This window comes from Vipera ursinii, assembly GCF_947247035.1.
Source record: "Vipera ursinii genome assembly, chromosome: 2".
In the NCBI taxonomy this organism is placed as follows: domain Eukaryota; kingdom Metazoa; phylum Chordata; class Lepidosauria; order Squamata; family Viperidae; genus Vipera; species Vipera ursinii.
Genome location: NC_139513.1, coordinates 10,440,034 through 10,464,277, shown reverse-complemented (window position 1 = coordinate 10,464,277; position 24,244 = coordinate 10,440,034). Strand labels below are relative to the sequence as shown.

Sequence of the window (24,244 nt, the reverse complement as noted above, 5' to 3'; positions counted from 1 at the left end):
CTGCGGCGTCTCAGGGGGTTGGGAGTGGGAGGCACCATTTTACGGTGGTTCTCCTCCTATCTCCTGGGCCGTTCGCAGTCGGTGTTGACGGGAGGGCAGAGATCCGCCCCGAGGCCTCTCATTTGTGGAGTTCCTCAGGGGTCGGTTCTCTCGCCCCTGCTGTTCAACATCTATATGAAGCCGCTGGGTGAGATCATTCGTGGTTTCGGGGTGGGGTATCATCAGTACGCTGATGATACCCAACTTTTTCTTTCCACCCCAAACCAACCCAGCGATGCCCTCGCCGTGATGTCCCGTTGCCTGGAGGCGGTCCAGGTCTGGATGGGGAGAAACAGGCTTCATCTCAATCCCAAGACTGAGTGGCTGTGCATATCGGCATCTTGGGTTAACCAGACTATTCCTATCTCTAATGATGGGGGGGTGAGGTGTTACCCCCCGTTGATAGGGCGCGCAACTTGGGCGTCCTCCTGGATTCACGACTCAATTTTGAAGACCATATAGGAGCCGTGACCAGGGGGGCTTTTGCCCAGGTTCGCCTGGTGCGCCAGTTGCGACCCTATCTGGACCGAGATGCCCTACGCAGTCACTCATGCGCTCGTGACCTCCTGTTTAGACTACTGCAACGCTCTCTACATGGGGCTGCCCTTGAAGACCACTCAGATGCTTCAGCTGGTGCAGAATGCGGCCGTGCAAGTTGTGATGACCGTTTCCCGATACTCCCATGTAACACCTCTACTCCGCGAGCTGCATTGGCTCCCGGTTGCCCTCTGGGTGAGATTCAAGGTGCTGGTGATGACCTATAAAGCCCTAAATGGCTTGGGTCCGGGATATCTGAGGGAACACCTGCTGCCGGCATCAAGCTCCCTTCGTCCAGTGCGCTCCCACAGGGAGGGTCTTCTCAGGGTGCCACTGGTGGCGGACGACACCCAGGGATAGGGCCTTCTCAGTGGGTGCGCCTGCCCTTTGGAACCAGCTGCCAGTGGAGCTTAGGACTGCCCCCGACCTCTGTTCATTCTGCCGGGACCTGAAGACCTGGCTCTTCGAGCTCTCTGGCCCAGGCTGAGAATTTTAATTTTAGTTTTAATTTTAATTTTAACTGGGGTTTTACTAATACAGGGACGAATATAATTTTTAAAATTTGTTTTTAACTTTTGTATTTTTGTTTTAATCACCCTGTAAACTGCCCAGAGTCCATCGTGAAAGGGCGGTATATAAATGTAATAAAATAAAATAAATAAGAAATAACTTTGTCTCTACAGAAATAGAGCACAACAGTGATGAAAACTGTAAACTTGAATGTATTTGGGTCAATATAAAAGGGGTAAAATGACATTGCCATAGGTGTATACTATAGGCCGCCCAACCAAGCAGAGGAAATAATGAACTTTTTGCTAGTCAGTTAACTAAGGTATGTAGGAAGCGCATCACAATAGTAATGGGGGACTTTACCCTGATATCAACTGGGAGAGAAATTCTGCACCAAGTGGATGATCTAACAGATTCCTGACAAACCTAGCAGACAACTTTCTCTCCCAACAACTAGAGAAGGGAACTAGGGGATTAGCCATATTGGATTTAATTCTCACTAACAGAGATGAAATGATAGAAAGTGTCGAAGCCACAGGAACCTTGGGGGGAAGTGATCATGCAATATTGGAATTCAACATTATGGAAGCACAAGCAATAGAATACAGCCAAACTAGAGTCTTGCACTTTAAAAGAGCTAATTTCAATAAACTTAGAGAGACCTTGGGAAGAATTCCATGGATGAGAATCCTAAAGGGGAAAACAACTCAAGAAACTTGGGAAATTTTGAAAAGTGAGATAATAAAGGCCCAGTCTAGCACAATACCAATGAAGCAGAAAAATAACAGCTCTCAAAAGAGACCAGCTTGGCTGCATAAAGAACTCTCTGATAAACTGAAAGATAAAAAGGACAACTATAAGAAGTGGAAAGAGGGGCACATAACTAAGGCAGAATATCAGCAAACAGCCCGTGCCTGCAAAGATGAAGTGAGGGAAGCTAAGGCTCAAAAGGAACTAAGGCTTGCGACCAAAGTCAAAAATAACAAAAAAAGCTTCTTTCAACATATAAGAAACAAGAAAAAAGTGAAGGAAATGATTGGTCCATTAGTGGGGGAAAGTGGGAAGAAGGTGACAAGTAACAGGGAGAAAGCAGAACTATTTAACTCGTTTTTTGCATCTGTCTTTACACAAAGGGAAAAAACAGTCCAACCTACCAAAACCAGTGCCATAAAAAACAGAATAGAAACGCAAGTTAAGATAGGCAAGAAAATGGTAAGTGAGCACCTGTCCAGCCTAGACGAGTCCAAATCACCAGGACCAGATGGATTACACCTCAAGATTCTCAAGGAACTGGCAGACGTGATCTCAGAACCACTGAACTATATTTTTCAAAGATCCTGGAGCACTGGGGAACTACCAGAGGACTGGAAGAGAGCTGATGTAGTTCCCATATTCAAAAAAGGGAAAAAATAGATTCAGGAAATTACAGACCTATCAGCCTGACCTCAATACCTGGGAAGATTCTGGAAAAGATAATCAAACAACAAATCAGCGAACATGGGTTTGTCAAAAACAGATCATGCCAGACAAATCTTATTGCATTCTTTGACCAAGTGACAAAACTAGTGGACCAGAGGAATGCTGTAGATGTAATTTACTTGGACTTCAGTAAGGCATTTGATAAAGTAGATCACAACCTACTACTTGATAAGGTAGAAAAATGTGGGTTAGATAGCATCACCACCAGATGGATTCATAGCTGGCTGACAGGCCATACTCAGCGTGTGGTCCTCAATGGAACGGCATCTACATGGAAGGAAGTGTGTAGTGGGGTGCCCCAGGGCTCTGTTCTGGGCCCAGTGCTCTTCAACATCTTCATCAACGATTTGGATGAGGGGATAGATGGGGAAGTCATCAAATTTGCAGACGACACCAAGCTGGCAGGAATAGCCAATACTTCAGAAGATAGGCTTAAGACACAGGAGGATCTGGACAGACTCGAACACTGGGCACTATCTAACAAAATGAAATTCAATTGTGAAAAAAGTAAGGTTCTACATTTAGGCAGGAAAAATCAAATGCATAGGTATAGTATAGGTGGTACCTTGCTCAATAGTAGTAACTGTGAGAGAGATCTCAGAGTCCTAGTGGACAATCACTTCAATATGAGCCAGCAGTGTGCTGCAGCTGCCAAAAAAGCCAACACAGGGCTAGGCTGCATTAACAGAGGGATAGAATCAAGATCACGTGAAGTACTAATACCACCTTACAATGCCTCGGTAAGGCCACACCTGGAATACTGCATCGTGTTGGTCACCACGATGTAAAAACAATGTCGAGACTCTAGAAAGTGTACAGAGAAAAGCAACAAAGATGATTGGGGGACTGGAGGGTAAAACATATAGGGAACGGTTGCTGGAATTGGGTATGTGTAGTTTAACGAAGAGAAGGGTGAGGGGTGACATGATAGCAGAGTTCAAATATCTCAGGGGCTGCCACAAAGAAGAGGGAGTCAAGCTATTCTCCAAAGCACCTGAAAGCAGGACAAGAAGCAACGGATGGAAACTAACCAAGGAGAGAAGCAACCTAGAACTACGGGGACATTTCCTGACAGTTAGAACAACTAACCAGTGGAAGAACCTGCCTCCAGAAGTGGTGAATGCTCCAACACCGGAAGTTTTTAAGAAGAGATTGGCCAGCCATTTGTCTGAAATGGTATATGGTTTCCTGCCTGAGCAGGGGGTTGGACTAGATGACCACCAACTTCCAACTTCTTCTAGCATACCAGGCGGAGGTACAAAAACTATCCATATCCAACTACTACTACTACTACTTTTTTCTTTTTCTTCTTCTTATTATATTACCTCCACTAGCTTTATTGTTGCTCAGGTTTCCTAAGGCACACTTCACATTCTAGGATGTCTGGGTTGAGGTCAGTGACCACCTCATCATGGTTATCAGGTACGCTAAACTTATTCTTGTATAGTTCTGTGAAGAACAGTTGCAAGAATTGTTTATGGCCAGTCTTGGGTAAAGATGGACTGGGGGTGACATGATAACAGTATTCCAATATTGGGGGGAGGGGGGACTGCCACAAAGAAGAGGGCATCCACCTGTTTTTGAAAGCGCTTGAAGGCAGGAAAAGAAACAATGGATGGAAACAAATCAAAGAGTAAAGCAACCTGGAGCTAAGCAGAAACTTGCTAACAGTGTGGACAATTAACCTGTGCAACAGTTTGTCTTCAGAAGTTGTGGGTGCTCCATCACAGGAGGCTTTTAAGAAGAGTCTGGATAGCCACCTGTCTGGAAGGGTATGGGGTCTCCTGCTTGAGGAGGGGGTTGGACTAGAAGACCTCCAAGGTCCCTTCCAGCTCTATTCCGATTGATAAAACCCACCGAGGGGCTGCCACCTCACAGCCTCGTCAAAGCAAAACCAGGAAAATAATGATTTTTTTTTTCAGATTCTGCCCAGCTATGCAGAAAGAAAAGGAAAACAAAGAATTAGAATAAAAGCAAAGAATATTCATTCCACTCTATTTAGATTAAACAGAAAGAAAGTGGATCTTTTCTGGGTTGGGAGAAGGTGAGATCAATTCAATTTAAACTCCCCCCTCCTTAAACCAAACTCCCCCCCAACTGAAGGGAGAAGGCGGGTCTTTCTTTCCATTGCCCAATATATTCCCCCCCCCCAAATTCTGGAAAATAAAATAAAATAAAATAACCCTCCCCCCAAATCCTTTCCCCCGGAGACTCCCCGTCCAGCCCTGCCTCCAGCCGGGATCCTGGCAGGCTCAGCCACCCTCAGGGGACCCAGCGGGGACTCGGGGCTACCTTCCTCCTGGCCGGCCGAGGGAGAGCAGGAGCAGCCCCACCTGCCCGGAGCGGGGCCGAGGAGCAGCCTGGCCGGACGCCCAGAAGTTGCACCGCCGCCCGAAATGCCGCAAGGGGGAAAAAGGCGGGAAAGGAAAAAAAAATCCCCGGAAAACTCAACTCACCTCAGAAACAGCAGAGGTGGGAGGGAGAACGAGAGGAGATTCCTAGAGGGCCACCTCGGAGGCTTCTCCCCGCCCTTTCCGGTTTCATTTCCAGCCTCCTGGGAGAGTGGGCGCTCTGGCCCCTCCTTCCTCTACTCCTCCGTTGGAGCGACCGGAGTTTCGGGGATCGGAAATCGCCGCCTCCCCCTCGGAGGGAGCCGGGTGAGCCGCTTCTTTGACAGCCGGGTGGAGGCCGGGAGCTTTTCCCTCCCTCCCTCCCTCTCTCCTCCCGGGATTGGGAAGAGGCGGCTGGGCATCCTCGCTCCCTGGTTCCCCGCGAAGTTTGGTGGGGGGGGGCTCGGACGAGGGATCCCCTATCCAGCACCTGGGAAGGCTGAGATGGCTGTGGAGGATGGCTTGCGTGGTAGGGAGGCGGGCGTGACAAGGAGGGTCTGCCTAGCCCAGGGGTAAGGCAACCTCGACTCCTTTATGACTCATGGACTTCAAGTCCCAGAATTCCTGAGCCAGCCGAGCTGGCTCAGGAATTCTGGGAGTTGAAGTCCATGAGTCGTAAAAGAGCCGAGGTGACCTACCCCAAAGGATGAGACAGCATACCAGGCGGAGGTACAAAAACTATCCACATGATGTAGTAACAACTTGCACCTGAACATCGGCAAGACGAAAGAGATGGTGCTAGACTTCCGGAGGAACCTGCCCCACTTTAAATTGGGGAGGACTGTGTGGACAGTTTCCTCCTTTAAATTTCTCAGTCTACCTCTGTGAAGATTCGACCTAGCAAGGCTGAGATGGCTGTGGAGGATGGGTTGTGTGGTAGGGAGGTGGGCGTGATAAGCAGTGTCTGCCTAGCCCATGGGTATGCGACCTCGGCTCTCTTACGACTCATGGACTTCAACTCCCAGAATTCCTCAGTCAGCTATGTTGACTCAGGAATTCTGGGAGTTGAAGTCCATGAGTCGTAAAAGAGCCAAGGTTGCCTACCTCTGGCCTAGCCCAAAGGATGAGACAGCATACAGGGCAGAGGTACAAAAACTATCCATATGGTGTAGCAACAACAACTTGCACCTGAACATCGGCAACACGAAAGAGGTGGTGCTAGACTTCCGGAGAAAAAAGGAGGAACCTGCCCCACTTTACATCGGGGAGGACTGTGTGGAGAGTTTCCTCCTTTCAATTTCTGGGAGTCTACCTCTGCGAAGATCTGACCTGGAAAGTTAACACAACCCAGGTGGCTAGAAAGGCCCAACAGGCTTCACTTTCTCATGGTCTTGCGGAAGAACAACGGCTAATGACCCTCTTTTACCGGTCTACTATAGAGCGCGTCCTCTCATATGGTATTGTGGTTTGGTATGCTGGTCTGACAGCCGCAGATAGGAAAGTATTACAGAGGGGTGTGTGTACAGCACAAGACATTGTGTGCTGTCCCCTGACACCACTGGATGACCTCACCAGGGCTCGTTGCCTTGGAAAAGTGAGGAAAACTCTCAGGGAGGACTCACACCCCGGACAGTATCTCTTTACTCTCCTACCATTGGGTAGGAGATATAGGAGTATAGCCAGCTGCACCAACAGGCTGAAAAAAAGCTTTTATCTGTGGGTTGTTAGGGTTTTGAATGAGAAATAACTTGTGAATTGCATGCAGAATTGGCTTGCGAGGCCGCTGTGTGGTGCAATTAGTTCACATGGTGTAATAAGATGGAGGGTTTGTTGTCACTGTGTGTTGGGGGGTGGGAGCACAAAGGGAGGCTCAGCTAATCTCAATGTACACATAGTTGTACTTTGACAATAAAGGTTCATTCATTCTAGGTAGCCACTAATGATCTGCCCTTAAGAGCAGGGATCCTTTCAAAGCTGGAGGACATTTTTCATAAGGTTCATCCGAAATCTACGTCTTTCAATTCAATCCAGGAAGTCAGAAGTCTCCAGCTACAGAAGATGGAGTCAAAAGAATCAAGATGGCTGCTGCTTTAACAGGCATCACATACACAGCTAAAAAGAGGCAGCTTTTTGCCTGCAGAGGATGGCACAATTTGACTGCCATCTTGACTTTTTAAAACTCCGTGAAAGCAGCCCTCTTGATTATTTTGAACAATAATTTTATTAAGGATTATATTCACAGATCAAAGAAACTTCATGCAAATACGCGTGTGTGTGAATATACAAAAAGGACTGTTTCTCCTAAACCAGGGGTAGTGTCAGGACCCACCCCAATCCACATCTTAGGAAAACAAAAACTCTTGGAGTCAATTCTAGTCCAAAAGGAATTTTTACTAGGACATGCTAGGTTGTGGAAATACAAGACAGGACTTGGTATTGTTTTACAAACTGAAACTTTATAAAGTGTTCCCGGTTCAACCCCCCTTCCCTCAACCCCATTTGGTCAGCCCCCCATCATTTTACTTCGTGTCATCCCTTTCGTGGGAAAAAGGGAACTTTGAATCTTTATGGTTATTGCCTTCTTCCTCTGCAAATTCAAATGGAGACACAGGCCAGATGCCTTCTTCTCTAACCCTCCCTTTTGTTCCCCCAGTTTAAAAGGTTTCCCTTGGTGTTTGAAATAACCTAAGGCAGGCTGAATTCACATCCGCTCCTCCTTCGTCGGGAGATGGCAGGATCCATGGGGGGGATAATGTTTTAAACATACATTTATGAATGTGATATAAATGGATTCTGACAGGTAGGCAACCTTGGCTCTTTTATGACTCATGGACTTCAACTCCCAGAATTCCTGAGACAGTATGGCTCAGCTTGGAAACCTCTCCCTTTCCCCTCAGCACGGCTGGCTCAGGAATTCTGGGACTTGAAGTCCACAAGTCATAAAAGAGCCAAGATTGCCTATCCCTGTCCTAAACCATCCTCTTAACAAATAATTTTGGCCATCTGCCCACATCAGATTATGAATGGTAATTATGGGGAAGAGGTCATGCATTCATTTTGGACCTTCCCAATATGGAGTATTACAGTGGATCACAACTTCTTTAAAAAGTTTTGAATCTTGCAAAGACATTTGGTAATTACGAGACCCCTTCAAACTGAAAACAAATGTAATTTTAGAATGACTGGATCACTTACGACTCTTGAGCAATATGAAATTAACCTTTAATGACTATAATGTATTTAATTTCATAATATTTCTGACATGCTGGACGAATTCAACAGGCAAAAAGCGTTTTGCTACTGATTTTTGTTTGTACTTGGTGTCTGATGCATCTCGCTGCAGTGTCCCAACAGTAATTAACAGGCCTTGATGGATTCCATTGATTGATGGGTGAATAAATAGATTTTTTAAAAGGGGGTTGAAAGAGAAATTTCTTCTTAATTCCAGGTTGCTTCTCTCCTTGATTAGTTTCCATCCATTGTTTCTTGTCGTGCCTTCAGGTGCTTTGAAAAATAAGTTGATCCTCTCTTCTTTCTGGCAGCCCCTGAAATACTGGAATAGTGCTATTATGCCACCCCATTGTTTAGATAGAAACTCAAGAGAAAGAAAGATTAACTGAACTTGAACAAAGGCTGGATCAGGAAGATGTTGTTGCAAAGAGATTTAAACTTCCTTGCCTGTTTTTGGAAAAGAAAGAAAAATGCTATCAGGTGTTTAAGATGGGTATCAGCATTTCAAGGAAGACTAAATCAGGAAAAAAAAGCCAGATGAATTTAGAACTCCATTTTATGGATATAGGCTAGAGCAGCGGTCTCCAACTCACTGTCCTTTTTTCTTTTTAAATTCTTAGTGTCACAAGGGGACCTATCACAGAATAACAGAGTTGTTGTCTTCTAGTCGAACCCTCCCTGCCCATAGCAGGAGTCCTTATAAGATTCCAGAGAATTTCACATTAGATTTTCACACTCGCATTAGATTTTCATATTCACTTCTCAAAATTAATTTTTTTAAAAACTACATAAAAATTTTAATTCGGCAAGAAAATTTTCAAGGAGGCAATTTCAAATGGACAAACTCTAGGAGGCAAGGCATTGGAAAGGAAAATTTTTCTCATGCTAGACACTTGTTAAGGTTTTTCTCCTGGGTGGATTTTTCATCTGGATTTGAAGATCTGATTATCAGATAAAAACCTCTGCCACATTCTAAGCCCTGATAAAGTTTCTTTCCAGTAAGAATTCACTGATGCTGAAAAAAAGTATTTTTTCAGGCTAAACATACATCACACTCCAAGCATTTATGCTTATTAATAATAATAATAATAATAATAATAATAATAATAATAATAATAATAATAATACGTTGGAAGGGACCTTGGAGGTCATCTAGTCCAACCCCCTTCTCAGGCAGGAAACCCTATACCATTTCAGGCAAATGGCTGTCCAGTCTCTTCTTAAAAACTTCCAGTGTTGGAGCATTCACAGCTTCTGGAGGCAGGTTGTTCAAATAGTTAATTGTTCTGTCTTTCCTATATGGATTAGAGTACGTTTTGAAGGGGATGAATGACAGAAAAAATGTTCTCTCACGATCAAAGTGTTTCCAATTTTAGGAACTTTTACATCACTTCTAAAGGTTGAACAAGTATGAAAAACTGTTCCACCATCAGGGCCTCTTAGGTCTTCTCCCATGTGAGTTTCCTGATATTCCCCTCTTAAGGAAAACATTTCTACACTCTATGAATTTTTATGGCTTCATTCTTTTATGGACATTTTGATGCTTTCCAAGGTGTTGTTTTCGGGAAAAGCATTTCCCACACTCCACGCATTTGTATGGCTTCTCCCCCGTGTGGATTCTCTCATGATCCCGAAGCAATGTTGATGTGAGAAAACCTTTCCCACACTCCCCACATTTATAGGGCCTCTCTCCTGTGTGCCCCTTCTGGTGTCTCCGGAGTTCAGCAGACTCCACAAATCGCTTGTCGCATTCTGGACATTGATAGGGCCTGTCTCCAGTGTGAAGTCTCTCGTGTCGAATTAGGTGTGACGTTTGTGAGAAACATCTCCCACATTCTGAGCACATTTTATTTTTCTGCACAGGCCTGTAAGGCTTCTTTGGTTTGTGAATCGTCTCGTGTTTTCTAAGATATACTTGGCAAGAAAAACACTTCTCACACTCCGGACATTTATATGGTTTCTCTCCACTGTGGGTCCTCTGATGTATCAAAAGTCTACTTTTGTGAGAAAAACATTTATCGCAGTCCGAGCATTTATGGGGCTTCTCTCCACTGTGGACTTTCTGATGTATCAAAAATCTGTCTTTCCGAATGAAAGATTTCTCACACACTGAGCATTTATGGAGCTCCTTTTCTATATGGACTTGCCAGTGACGTCTAAGGTGAGAAGAATGAATAAATGCTTTCCCACAGTCTAAACATTTGAATTCTTTTACCCCTCTGTGAATTTTCTCATGATGTCTGAGGTTTGCTATCACACGAAAAAATTTTCCACACTCGATGCACTGATAGGGTCTCTCCCCTGTGTGCGTCTTTTGGTGTTCCCAAAGTGTGGTAGATCTGCTAAATCGTTTCTCACATTCTGGGCATTCATGGGGTCTTTCCCCAGTGTGGATTCTCTGATGTCGATGGAGGGCTGATTCGATGGAAAAACATTTCCCACACTCCAGACATTGATAAGGTTTTTGTCCAGTGTGGATTTTCTGATGTCGCCATAAGGCTGATTTGTTGGAAAAACATTTCCCACATTCTAGACACGTTCTGCTTTCCACATCTGTGTGTGTTTTATTATGCATGCAAAGAGATGAACTCCGAGTGAAACATTTTCCACACACTAAACATTTATAAGGTTTTATTGCCGTGTGAAAGTTTCTGTGGATTTTGAGACTTGTTTTTCGAACAAAAGATTTCCCACACTCCAGACATTGATAAGGTTTTCGTCCAGTATGGATTTGTTGATGTTTAAGCATCTCTGAGAAAAGCAAAGCCCACACTGCACACAATTGCAGGGTTTCTCTTCAGTTGGGCTGTTCTGAGGCCTGGAAAAACACTGAGGCCTTCCTGAGGCCTCTTTCCTTGGTGGATATGCTAATCAGCTCTGATGTCCCAGCCTTTAGCAAAATGCTTCCCACACACTCCACATTTGTAGGGCTTCAGTCTGGGGTGGCTCCGGAGATGTTTGGGAAAGCCCCACAGCCACGAAACGAGTTCCCACACTTCAAAGAAAGATGGGATCCATTCCCCATGTCCAGCTTCCGGTTAATGAAAAGGAGGGATGTGTGAGCAAAGGATATTCCGCACTCAGAGCACTTGAAGAGTCTCTCCTGGTTCCTCTGAGGGGACCTTACATTGAAGTATTTCTCCACCCAGCATCATTTCCGCCGCTTTCTCAGTTGCAGGGATTTCTATGCGGAGAAAATCTAAGAACTGGAACTTTGTCCACTTTTCCCGGGGTCACTTGCTGGATGAAAGAAAAAGGAGAAAAGAAGAAAGATTTGTGACGGCTGACAGAATAGCAATAGCCCTTAGACATATATACTCCTTCACAGTACTTTACAGCCCTCTCTAAGCGGTTTACAGAGTCAGCATATTGTCCCCCAACAATCTGGGTCCTCATTTTACTGACCTCGGAAGGATGGAAGGCTGAGTCAACTTTCTGCAGGTGAGAATCGAACTGCTGGCAGTCGGCAGAGTTAGCCTGCAATACTGCATTTTAATCACTGCGCTATCATGGCTTTCCCTGTTGCTCCCCATTTGCCTGCCCAAATTGTTAATGATCCCTGCCTTTTTCCTTTTTCTCTGTTGTGTATGTGTGATGCTCTATGAGAAAACATGGCAAAGACCCCCTTCACCAAGGGCAGTAACACCAGAAACCATGGTTAAACTAGCAATGCCTTAGTTGAGGGATATGTAATTGCTGGTGTGAAAACTGATCCCCTCTTTGGGAGCGTGCAATGGGATGAAACTCAAATTTTATCTCATGGGCTCAGTGGGCTCAGTGGGTTAGGACGCTGAGCTTGTGCCGCGTAACAGAGTGAGCGCCTGTTACTCGTCCCAGCTTCTGCCAACCGAGCAGTTCGAAAGCACGTAAAAATGCAAGTAGAAAAATAGGGACCACTACGGTGGGAAGCTAACAGCGTTCCGTGCGCCTTTGGCATCTAGTCACGCCGGCCACGTGACCACGGAGACGTCCTCGGACAAGCGCTGGCTCTTCGGCTTTGAAACGGAGATCAGCACCGGCCCCTAGAGTTGGAAACGACTAGCACGCATGTGCAGGGGAACCTTTACCTTTAAGAGGTTTTTCTCCTCTCATATTTCATCATTTTTCCCTTCCGTGTCATTGAATTCTGTAGTGTGAGATCTTGCTGAAGTCCAAAATCCATCCTCAATCCCGCTCTCTCCCCTTTTTCTCATCTGCAGCTCTGTTCATTTTCCCCTTCTTTTCCCCTCCATGTCGCTCCCAAGCTTGTTCTACCATTTGCTAGTTTCCGTCCTAAATCAGCCACCAAGAAGCAGCTCCGCATTACAGCCTCTTCCGAGAAAAAACAAGGGAAATGATGGTTTTTAAAGATTCTACCCAGCTTTGTAGAAACCAAAGAAAATCAAAGCATTTACATAAAATCCAGGATATTCGTTCCTCTCTATTTAGATTAGGCAGAGGGAAAGGGGATCTTTTCTGGGTAGGGAGAATATGAGGACATCAATCCCAGGTACAAAGGAGGAGATATAAGAAAGACACCCAAGACAAAGAAAGGACTCAAATGCCCATACAGTAACACTCAAAATTTAGGGAACAAATAGGGTGATTTTCAAGTATTAGTATGTCAAGGCAGATACGATATAGTTGCCATTACTGAAAGTTGGTGGGATGAAACTCACGACTAGAATATACTTAAATGTGGAGAAAAGCAAGGCTTTACACGTAGGCAGGAAAAACTAAAGGTGCAAATTCAGATTAGGCGAAACCTGGATCCAAAACAGTTAACTGTGAGAGGGGACGTTGGAGTCGGGTGGGGAATCACTCCCATTGCCCCATATTCCTTAAAATAAAAGAAAAGCCCCCCCTTTCCCTCCGTGGGGCGACCCCCCCCAAATCCTTTCCCCCGGAGGCTCCCCGTCCAGCCCTGCCTCCAGCCGGGATCCTGGCAGGCTCAGCCACCCTCCGGGGACCCAGGGGGGACTCGGGGCTACCTTCCTCCTGGCCGGCCGAGGGAGAGCAGGAGCAGCCCCACCTGTCGAGGAGCAGCCTGGCCGGACGCCCAGAAGTTGCACCGCCGCCCGAAATGCCGCAAGGGGGAAAAATGCAGAAAAATGTCAGAGCTGGGGAGGAGAAGAGTAGGGAGAACGAGAGGAGCTTCCTAGAGGGGCGCTTCGGAGGCTTCTCCCCGCCTTTTCCGATTTCATTTCCTGCCTCCTGGGAGACTGGGCGCTCTGGCCCTTCCTTCCTCTACTCCTCCGGTAGATCCACCGGAGTTTCATGGCTTGGAAAGCGCCGCTTCCCCCTCGGAGGGCGCCGGGCGAGCCGCTTCTTTGACAGCCGGGTGGAGGCCGGAGAGGCCGGGAGCCTTTCCCTCCCTCCCTCCCTCTCTCCTCCCGGGATTGGGAAGAGGCGGCCGGGGATCCTCGCTCCCTGCTTCCCCCCGAAGTTTGGGTGGGTGTGGACTCGGAATCCCACATTCATCACCTGGCAAGGCTGAGATGGCTGTGGAGGATGGGCTGCGTGGTAGGGAGGCGGGCGTGATAAGGAGGGTCTGCCTAGCCCAGGGGGTAAGGCAACCTCGGCTCCTTTATGACTCATGGACTTCAACTCCCAGAATTCTTGAGCCACCTATGCTGTCTCAGGAATTCTGGGAGTTGAAGTCCATGAGTCATAAAAGTGCAGAGGTTGCCTACCCCTGGCCTAGCCCAGAGAGGCTGTGGTGATGATGATGGAACCTGGCGTGGCTGCTCCAGCGACAGAGAACTGCCGTAATCGTGGCTTAATCGTAGTTTACTCCCAGCCCTGGAAGTCAGCGCAGGCCACCGTCCAGGGCTCCTCGGCAGCTCTCCCTGAAGCAGAGGCGGCGGTGCTGCCTCCAGGCAAGCGAAGGAAACCTCCTTAAGAGCAGGGATCCATACAAATCCCGAGGACATTTTTCCTAAAGTTCATCCGAAATCTAGGTCTTTCTGTTCAATCCAGGAAGTCAGAAGTCCCCAGCTAGAGAAGATGGAGTCAAAAGAATCAAGATGGCTGCTGCTTTAATGGGCATCACATACACAGCTAAAAAGAGGCAGCTCTTTGCCTGCAGAGGATGGCACAATTTGACTGCCGTCTCGGGGATTTCAACTTTTTCCTAAAGTTCATCCGAAATCTAGGTCTTTCAGTTCAATCCAGGAAGTCAGAAGTCCCCAGCTAGAGAAGATGGAGTCAAAAGAATCAAGATGGCTGCTGCTTTAATGGGCATCACATACACAGCTAAAAAGAGGCAGCTCTTTGCCTGCAGAGGATGGCACAATTTGACTGCCGTCTCGGGGATTTCAACTTTTTCCTAAAGTTCATCCGAAATCTAGGTCTTTCAGTTCAATCCAGGAAGTCAGAAGTCCCCAGCTAGAGAAGATGGAGTCAAAAGAATCAAGATGGTTGCTGCTTTAATGGGCATCACACACACAGCTAAAAAGAGGCAGCTCTTTGCCTGCAGAGGATGGCACAATTTGACTGCCGTCTCGGGGATTTCAACTTTTTCCTAAAGTTCATCCGAAATCTAGGTCTTTCAGTTCAATCCAGGAAGTCAGAAGTCCCCAGCTAGAGAAGATGGAGTCAAAAGAATCAAGATGACTGCTGCTTTAATGGGCATCACATACACAGCTAAAAAGAGGCAGCTCTTTGCCTGCAGAGGATGGCACAATTTGACTGCCGTCTTGACTTTTTAAAACTCCCTGAAAGCAGCCCTCTTGATTATTTGGAACAATTATTTTATTAAGCATTATACTCACAGATCAAAGAAAGAAACTTCATGCAAATACGTGTGTGTGTGTGAATATATGAAAAGGACTTATGATTTTCCTAAACCCGTGGTAGGCAACCTTGGCTCTTTTATGACTCGGGGATTTCAACTCCCAAAATTCCTCAGCCAGGTGGCTCAGGAATTCTGGGAGTTGAAGTCCACTAGTCATAAAGGAGCCAAGGTTGCCTACCCCTGCCCTAAACCATCCCCTTAACAAATAATTTTGGCCATCTGCCCACATCAGATTATGAACGGTAATTGTGGAGAAGAAGTCATGCATTCATTTTGGACCTTCCCATTATGGAGTATTACAGTGGATCACAATTTCTTTCAAAAAGTTTTGAATCTTGGGAAGACATTTGGTAATTACGAGACCCCTTCAAACTGAAAACAAATGTAATTTTAGAATGACTGGATCACTTAGGACTCTTGAGCAATATGAAATTAATCTTTAATGACTGTAATGTATTTAATGCCATAATATTTCTGACATGCACGAATTCAACAGAGGCAAAAAGTGTTTTGCTACTGATTTTTGTCTGTACTTGGTGTCTGATGCATCTCGCTGCAATGTCCAACAGTAATTAGCAGGCCTGGATGGATTCCATTGATTGATGGGTGAATAAATTGATTTTTTAAAAGGGGGTTGAAAGAGAAATTTCTTCTTAATTCCAGGTTGCTTCTCTCCTTGATTAGTTTCCACTCATTGTTTCTTGTCCTGCTCTCTGGTGCTTTGAAAATGAACACCTGGAGACTGAGGCTTAAGGAGAGGCTGTGGGGAGAGGCCTTTGTGGGGAACAAACGCTGATTCCTTGGAGTTTTGTGTTTTGTTGCTGATCTCGTTCTGTGTTATGATTTCTGCTTGGAAACCCTGAAATTCTGACCATTGGACTGACTGACGTTGATTGGGTGTTTAAAGACCTCGGATTGTATTTTGGCTTCTCTTCTAAAACTGCTCAGGGAAGCTTGTATTTCCAGAGAATCGTTAGATTTTGGATGTATGTTTCATTCCTTGTTATCTCCGTGGCCTTGAGTAAATTCCTCTTCTAATCTGACTGTACGTGAAACTACTTGCAGCCAGAGGCCAGAAACGTGGGAGCATTTGGGGAAATTGTGGAGCAATTAAAGGGCGGTTTGAATTGCCAGCATTGCCTCTGTGCTGTGCCCTGGGTCATCACAAGTCCTCTCCTATCCCTCAGAATCCCACGCTTATCTTCTGAATATCTGCAGAACCCAGGAGACTAGGAAGGAGGCGGCCGTGTAGGACAAATCCAACTGCTCCTTCATTTAACATAGTCCTCGACATCCGACATGAATGGGCAAGCTCCATTACTGTCGTATGTTGAGGACTACTATTGTCTGTAACATTCTATGGAAGCGAAATTGGACTTTGAAGAAGCAGGATAGGAAGGTGCTGAGAGTTTTTGAACTTCAGTGTTGGGGAAGACTCCTGAGATTATCGTGGACAGCTAGATAGGTATTGCTTAAAACAGTAACATCAGTCTGGGTAACATAGTCATTTTTAATTATAGAAATTCTACCCAAGGACAATTGTATTTTTTCCCCATCTTAACACATCCTTCTTGATTTGATTCCATGCCTTGTCATAATCATTTTGCCGTAGAATTTGTATTACTTTTGTCTCATTTCTTTAAAATCGCTTTTTCCCATCAATTCTTTTTGGTTTCCATTTTCATATTTTGGTCAACTTCTTTGTCTATTTGCCATTCATTTTAAAACCAGCTAATGCCCTAAAATCCATTATTTTTGCATTAATATTATGATTTCTTCCAAAAGGTCTTTTAAAATTACCACAAAATCGTAAGCTAAGCCCTTTTTACTTCTGGGCTTCCCTCCGCTGCACTGTAGGATACCTATTCTATCCTTCTACAGGGAGTCTTTGACTTACAATGGTTCATTTAATGACTGTTCAAAGTTACAACGGTACTGAAAAAAGGTAATTTATGACCATTTTTCAGTTACCTTTCCAGCATCTCCATGGTCATGTGGTCAAAATCCAGATGCTTGGCAAAAGGCTCATACTTATGACCGTTGCTGTGCCCCAGGGTCACGTGATCACCTTTTGCAGCCTTCCGACAAGCAAAGTCAATGGGGGAAGCCAGATTCATTTAACAACCGCATGACTAACTTATCAACTGCAGTGATTCACTCAGCAACTGTGGCGGAATAGGTCATAAAAGGGGGCAAAACTCACTTAACAAATGTCTCATTTAACAACAGAAATTACGGTCCTAAGTCTAGGACTGCCTGTATATATTTCCTGCATTCGTTAATCCTGCCCAGCTCAAAAGAGAGTTTTCAGGGCTTCCAAGATCTTAGCAGAGCCCTTAGCTTTTTTTCGTTTTTTGTCTGCACCCCCACTTTTTTTTCACTGTCCCTTTTTTGTAAATTCTTAGAGTCACAAGAGACCTATAACAGAATAACAAGAGTTGTAGTCTTCTAGTCCAACCCTCCCTGCCCATAGCAGGAGTCCTTATATGATTCCAGAGAATTTCACATTAGATTTTCACACATTAGATTTTTATATTCACTTCTCAAAATTATTTTTTAAAAAAAATATATAAAATTTTTAATTTGGCAAGAAAATTTTCAAGGAGGCAATTTCAAATGGACAATCTCTCAGAGGCAACATGTTCCAATTGGCAAAGAAAATTTTTCTCACGTTAGACACTTGTTAAGGTTTTTCTCCTGGGTGGATTTTTCATCTGGATTTGAAGATTTGATTATCAGATAAAAACCTTTGCCATATTGTTAAGGAATTTGTTGTGCAGAGCTCTCCTTGTGCTACCAAAGAGTTGCACAGAGAAGGAAGGGTACTGAGAGCAGTAAGAGTCACAGCAAACACAAGAGTACACTGAGTTGTAAAAGCAAAAAGTAGTTTACTTGAAGGTGGTGTAAAAACAAAAATGCACAGTAAAAAATAAACAGTCTAGGTCATACACAATAGCAACAGTCCAAGGAGTAATCCAAAATACAAAGTCTTCTTACCGGTCCAGAGGTCAATACACAGTTCAGGTAACAGAGCAAAAACAGTAATAGTAGAGAGCAGTGAATTCAGAGAGAGAAAGAAGCTACGTTCCTAGCTCCCTCTTATGGCCAAGAGAACACTTACACACCCATTGGCCAATTAACATCTTAAAGGCATAACATCATGGTTAATATATTTTCAACCCAACATTGTAGGCTATCACCATATGCCTAACACACATTCTAAGCCCTGGTAAAATTTCTCTCCAGTAAGAATTCACAGATGCTGAAAAAGAGTATTTTTTCAGGCTAAATATACATCATACTCCAAACATTTACGCTGTATCTTTCCTATATGGATTAATGTATGATTTTTAAGGAATGAATGACAGAAAAAATGTTCTCTCACGATCAAAGTGTTTCCAATTTTAGGAACTTTTACATCACTTCTAAGGGTTGAAAGACCATGAAAAACTGTTCCACCATCAGGGCCTGTTAGGTCTTCTCCCATGTGAGTTTTCTGGTATTTCCCTTTTAAGCAAAAGATTTCTACACTCTATGGATCTTTATGGCTTCATTCTTTTATGGACATTTTGATGCTTTCCAAGGTGTTGTTTTTGGGAAAAGCATTTCCCACACTCCATGCATTTGTACGGCTTCTCCCCCGTGTGGATTCTCTCATGAACCCGAAGCAATGTTGATGTGAGAAAACCTTTCTCACACTCCCCACATTTAAAGGGCCTCTCTCCTGTGTGCACCTTCTGGTGTCTCCGGAGTTCAGCCGACTCCACAAATCGCTTGTCGCATTCTGGGCATTGATAGGGCCTGTCTCCAGTGTGAAGTCTCTCGTGTCGAATTAGGTGTAACGTTTGTGAGAAACATCTCCCACATTCTGAGCACATTTTATTTTTCTGCACAGGCCTGTAAGGCTTCTTTGGTTTGTGAATTGTCTCGTGTTTTCTAAGATATACTTGGCAAGAAAAACACTTCCCACACTCCGGACATTTATATGGTCTCTCTCCACTGTGGGTACTCTGATGTATCAAAAGTCTACTTTTGTGAAAAAAACATTTATCGCAGTCCGAGCATTTATGGGGCTTCTCTCCACTGTGGATTTTCTGATGTATCAAAAATCTGTCTTTCCGAATGAAAGATTTCTCACACACTGAGCATTTATGGGGCTCCGTTTCTAAGTGGACTTGCCAGTGACGTCTAAGTTCAGATGAATAAAAAAATGCTTTCCCACAGTCTAAACATTTGAATTCTTTTACCCCTCTGTGAATTTTCTCATGATGTCTGAGGTGTGCTATCGCACGAAAAAACTTTCCACACTCGATACACTGATAGGGTCTCTCCCCTGTGTGCGTCTTTTGGTGTTCCCAAAGTGTGGCAGATCTGCTAAATTGTTTCTCACATTCTGGGCATTTATGGGGTCTTTCCCCAGTGTGGATACTGTGATGTCGATGGAGGTCTGATTTGCTGGAAAAACATTTCCCACACTCCAGACATTGATAAGGTTTTTGTCCAGTGTGGATTTTTTGATGTCGCCGCAAGGTTGATTTGCTGGAAAAACATTTCCCACATTCTAGGCACGTTCTGCTTTCCACCTCTGTGTGTGTTTTATTATGCATGCAAAGAGATGAAATCTGAGTGAAACATTTTCCACACACTAAACATTTATAAGGTTTTATTGCCATGTGAAAGTTTCCGTGGATTTTGAGACTTGTTTTTTGAACAAAAGATTTCCCACGCTCCAGACATTGATAAAGTTTTTGTCCAGTGTGCATTTCTTGATGTTTAACCATCTCTGAGTTTTGAGCAAAGCCCACACTGCACACAATTGCAGGGTTTCTCTTCAGTTGGGCTTTTCTGAGGCCTGGAAAAACACTGAGGCCTTCCTGAGGCCTCTTTCCGTGGTGAATACGGTAATAAGCCCTGATGTCCCAGCCTTTAGAAAAATGCTTCCCACACTCTCCACATTTGTAGGGTTTCAGCCCGGGGTGGCTCCGGAGATGTTTGGGAAAGCCCCACAGCCACGAAACGAGTTCCCACACTTCAAACACAAATGGGATCCATTCCCCACGTCCAGCTTCTGGTTAATCAGAAGGAGGGATTTGTGAGCAAAGGATATCCTGCACTCAGAGCACTTGAAATGTCTCTCCTGGTTCCTCTGAGGGGACCTTCCATTGAAGTATTCCTCCACCCAGCATAATTTCCGGCGCTTTCTCAGTTGCAGGGCTTTCTAAGTGCAGAAAATCTAACAACTGGAACTTTGTCCACTTTTCACGGGGTCACCTGTTGGATGAAGGAAAAAGGAGAAAAGAAGAAAGCTTCATGATGGCTGACAGAATAGCAATAGCCCTTAGACATATATACCCCTTCACAGTACTTTACAGCCCCTCTCTAAGCAGTTTACAGAGTCAGCATATTGTCCCCCAACAATCTGGGTCCTTGTTTTACTGACCTCAGAAGGATGGAAGGCTGAGTCAACTTTGTGCAGGTGAGAATCGAACTGCTGGCAGTCGGCAGAGTTAGCCTGCAATAGTGCATTTTAATCATTGTGCTATCACGGCTTTCCCTGTTGCTCCCCATTTGCCTGCCCTAATTAATGATCCCTGCCTTTTTCCTTTTTCTCTGTTGTGTATGTGTGATGATCTATGAAAAAACATGGCAAAGACCCCCGCCCCGTAGACCTTGTATATGTCAGGTAGCTCCAATCCAGAGAGTAGAACCTATGTAGTTATTCATGGACATTGTTTTTGGCCACCACAGACTGAACATGGGATCCTCCTAAAACAGCTTTCTATTATTCCTTTATACTTTAGGGAGGGTATAAATATATTCATCAGGGACTGCTACAATACCTGATGGTGGGGGTTGAGATGCCCATTTCCCAAAAGAGAGGTTTATTTATTTATTTATTTATTAATTTAATTTATATACCGCCCTTCTCTCAAGAGACTCAGGGCGGTTAACAGGGCAATACATAAAAACAGATACAAAAAATTAAAATTATTAAAACATGATTAAACAGTGCCCATAATACAAATTTAAAATTAAAATCATAGTAACAATCCCACCCCATCCCATCAGGCCAGGCCCGCTTCGTTAAAGAGATGGCTTTTAAGGTCGCGCCGGAAGGAGCGGAGATCGGGCGCCATCCGGAGCTCTACCGGAAGATGGTTCCATAAATCCGGTGCACCCACAGAGAACGCTCTCCCCCTGGGGGTCACCAGTCGACATTCTTTGACTGGCGGCACCCTGAGGAGGCCCTCTCTGTGGGAGCGTACTGGGCGGAGGGAAGATGACGCCGGCTGCAGGTGCTCCCCAAGGTATTCTGGACCCATGCCATGGAGGGCTTTGTAGGTCATTACCAACACCTTGAACCTCACCCGGAAGACAACTGGCAACCAATGCAGCTCGCGGAGCAAAGGTGTAACACGGGAGTATCGGGAGACCCCCGATACAACTCTCGCGGCTGCATTCTGTACCAGTTGGAGCCTCCGAGTGGTCTTCAAGGGTAGCCCCATGTAGAGAGCGTTGCAATAATCAAGACGAGAGGTCACGAGCGCATGAGTGACCGTGCGCAAGGCATCCCGGTCTAGATAGGGCCGCAACTGGCGCACCAGGCGAACCTGGGCGAACGCCCCCCTAGTTACAGCTACAATATGGTCTTCTAAAGAGAGCTGTGAATCTAGGAGGACTCCCAAGTTGCGAGCCCTATCTACAGGAGGTAATGACTCACCCCCCATAATGAGGGGTGGGATATCCTGAATATCCCGAGATGCCGGTACGCACAGCCACTCCGTCTTGTCAGGGTTGAGACAAAGCCTGTTCCTCCCCATCCAGACCTGAACCGCCTCCAGGCACCGGGACATCACGTTGAGGGCATCACTGGGGTGGTTTGGGGTCGAAATGAAAAGTTGGGTATCATCAGCATACTGATGGTACCCAACTCCAAAACCACGAATGATCTCACCCAGCGGTTTCATGTAGATGTTGAACAGAAGGGGCGAGAGGACCGACCCCTGAGGCACTCCACAAGCGAGAGGTCTCGCGGTCGACCTCTGCCCCCCTGTCAACACCGACTGCGAGCGTCCCAGGAGATAGGAGAACCACTGAAGAACCGTGCCTCCCACTCCCAATCCCCTGAGACGCCGCAGCAAGATACCATGGTCGATGGTATCGAAAGCCGCTGAGAGGTCTAATAGGACTAGAACAGAGGAGTATCCTCTGTCCCGAGCCCTCCAGAGATCATTCACCAGCGCGACCAATGCCGTCTCCGTGCTGTACCCAGGCCTGAAGCCCGATTGGTACGGGTCTAGATAATCCGCTTCATCCAGGACCAGAGGGAGCTGGTGCGCCACCACACTCTCAACAACCTTCGCAAGGAAGCGAAGGTTGGAGACCGGACGAAAGTTATTCAAAACAGCCGGATCCAAGGCAGGCTTCTTGAGGAGAGGTCTCACCACCGCCTCTTTCAAGGGGGCGGGAAAACTACCCTCACTCAAAGAAGCAGCTATAACCGCCTGGAACCAGCCTCGTGTCCCTTCCCGGGCTGCATAAACCAGCCAGGAAGGGCACGGGTCCAATAAACACGTGGTGGAGCTCAGCCTCCCCATGATCCTGTCCACTTCATCAGGGGTCACAGAATCAAACTCCTCCCAGATAACATTGACAAGACCGCCCGTGTCCTGATCGCCTGACTCTGCCCAGCTTGAGTCCAAACCGGTCCGAATCCGAGCGATTTTATCCGACAGATGTTGACCAAACTCCTCGGCACGACCCTGCAAAGGATCCCCACTAACCTCCTGGTTAAGGAGGGAGCGGGTCACCCTAAACAGGGCGGCCGGGCGATTATCTGCGGACGCGATGAGGGCAGCGAAGTAGTTAGATCTCGCTACCCTCATCGCAGCGAGATAAGACCTAATATGGGTTCTTAGTCGCAATCGGTCGGATTCAGATCGGCTGGACCTCCAGACGCTCTCTAGGCCCCGTCTCCGATGCTTCATCTCCCGGAGCTCCGCGGAGAACCATGGAGCCCATTGGGATCTGTGCCGGGTCAGGGGCCGCAAGGGTACAACTCGGTCAAGTGCCTCCGTGGCCGTCCTTTCCCAGGCCTCCACTAAGGCATCCACCGAGCTGTGAGCTGGGGAGGCAGGTGGGGCCCCCAGTGCTGCCTGAAACCGCTCAGGGTCCATTAAGCGCCTGGGGCGGAACCATCTAGTTGGCTCAACAACCCCACGGTGGGGAGTGGCAAAACGGAAGACCAGCCGCAGGAGATGATGATCGGTCCATGACGGGCATAACAATTGGGGAGCCCCCACCAAGATCATCTAACCACCGACCAGATAAGAAAACCAAGTCAAGGGTGTGGCCTCCCTCATGGGTCGGTCCATGAATTACCTGCGTCAGGTCCATGGCCGTCATGGAAGCCATGAACTCCCGAGCTAACTCAGATGCTCCTCCCAGGGATGGTAGATTGAAGTCTCCCAAAACCATAAGTTTAGGAAACTCAATCACCAGCCCTGAGAGGATATCGAGAAGCTCGGGCAGGGCTGCTGCTACGCGACTAGGCGAAAGGTACGCGAGAAGCAAGCCCAACTGCGCCCTAGGACCAAACCTCAATAAGAGAGATTCACACCCGACTATCTGAGGAACGGTGGCCTCCTGCGGGCATAAGGTCTCCCTCATAACCACAGCCACTCCCCCACCCCTACCCTGAGTCCGAGGCCGGTGCAGCACCAGGAAGCCTGGTGGGCAAAGATCCACCAGGGGGATACCACCCTCTGGGCCCAACCAGGTTTCCGTAATGCAAGCCACGTCCGCTTGCTCACCCTCAACTAAATCCCAGACGAGGGGAGCCTTATTAGCAACGGACCTGGCATTTAGGTACACCAGTCGGAACTCAGGTGGCTGCACATCCCCGCTCCCAGAGCCTTGGGTCGAAGACAGAGGGTCGGAGCGCCTCACCGCTTGAAGATAGCGGAGAGGCCCTCCCGGAGGTCGATACGGCCCTCTGATCTTACACCTGCAGCCATTCCCTATCGTCGTGGGAATTGGCAATCCCACGACCCGCTCCAGAGCTCCAGAGATGACCGACCCCGGCTCCCTCTCAACACGATCTCTCCTAGGCCTGGTCTGAACAGCAGTTGGCAGATTACCCCCCCTCTCCAACCAACCACAGCCCTCCCCCCTCCCTAACCCTACAAAAAATTTAGCTAAAAAAGTAATCAGTGGCCTCTTGTTAAATTTATATCTTAGGCCCCTGTTTCTGCCCGGCCATCTCTCAGGGTCCCAACAGTCAGACCCGTCATCAAGAGGTAATTTAGAAAATAAGGCGGGTCGCTCCCAGGATGGGGGGGCA

The 24,244-nt window shown here is 46.4% G+C and overlaps 3 protein-coding genes across 4 annotated transcripts in view; 1 reads left to right on the top strand and 2 right to left on the bottom strand.

Annotated features, from left to right (window-relative positions):
* Positions 1-24,244, top strand: part of LOC310636510 (uncharacterized protein) — a 161,530-nt gene that overhangs the window by 103,657 nt on the left and 33,629 nt on the right. The window lies entirely within an intron of this gene.
* Positions 1-24,244, bottom strand: part of LOC310636518 (uncharacterized protein) — a 59,093-nt gene that overhangs the window by 16,273 nt on the left and 18,576 nt on the right. The window lies entirely within an intron of this gene.
* Positions 8,106-13,186, bottom strand: LOC310636528 (uncharacterized protein). Its single transcript, XM_083356460.1, has 2 exons — positions 13,097-13,186; positions 8,106-11,366 (listed from the first exon to the last, which is right to left on the bottom strand). Exon 2 carries the CDS (start codon positions 10,873-10,875, stop codon positions 9,637-9,639), a length of 1,239 nt encoding a protein of 412 aa, XP_083212586.1. The 5' UTR covers positions 10,876-11,366; positions 13,097-13,186; the 3' UTR covers positions 8,106-9,636.

Coding starts and splice junctions, on each gene's coding strand:
- LOC310636528 (XM_083356460.1), bottom strand. CDS start 10,875: ATGCTTAAACATCAACAAATCCATACTGGACGAAAACCTTATCAATGT.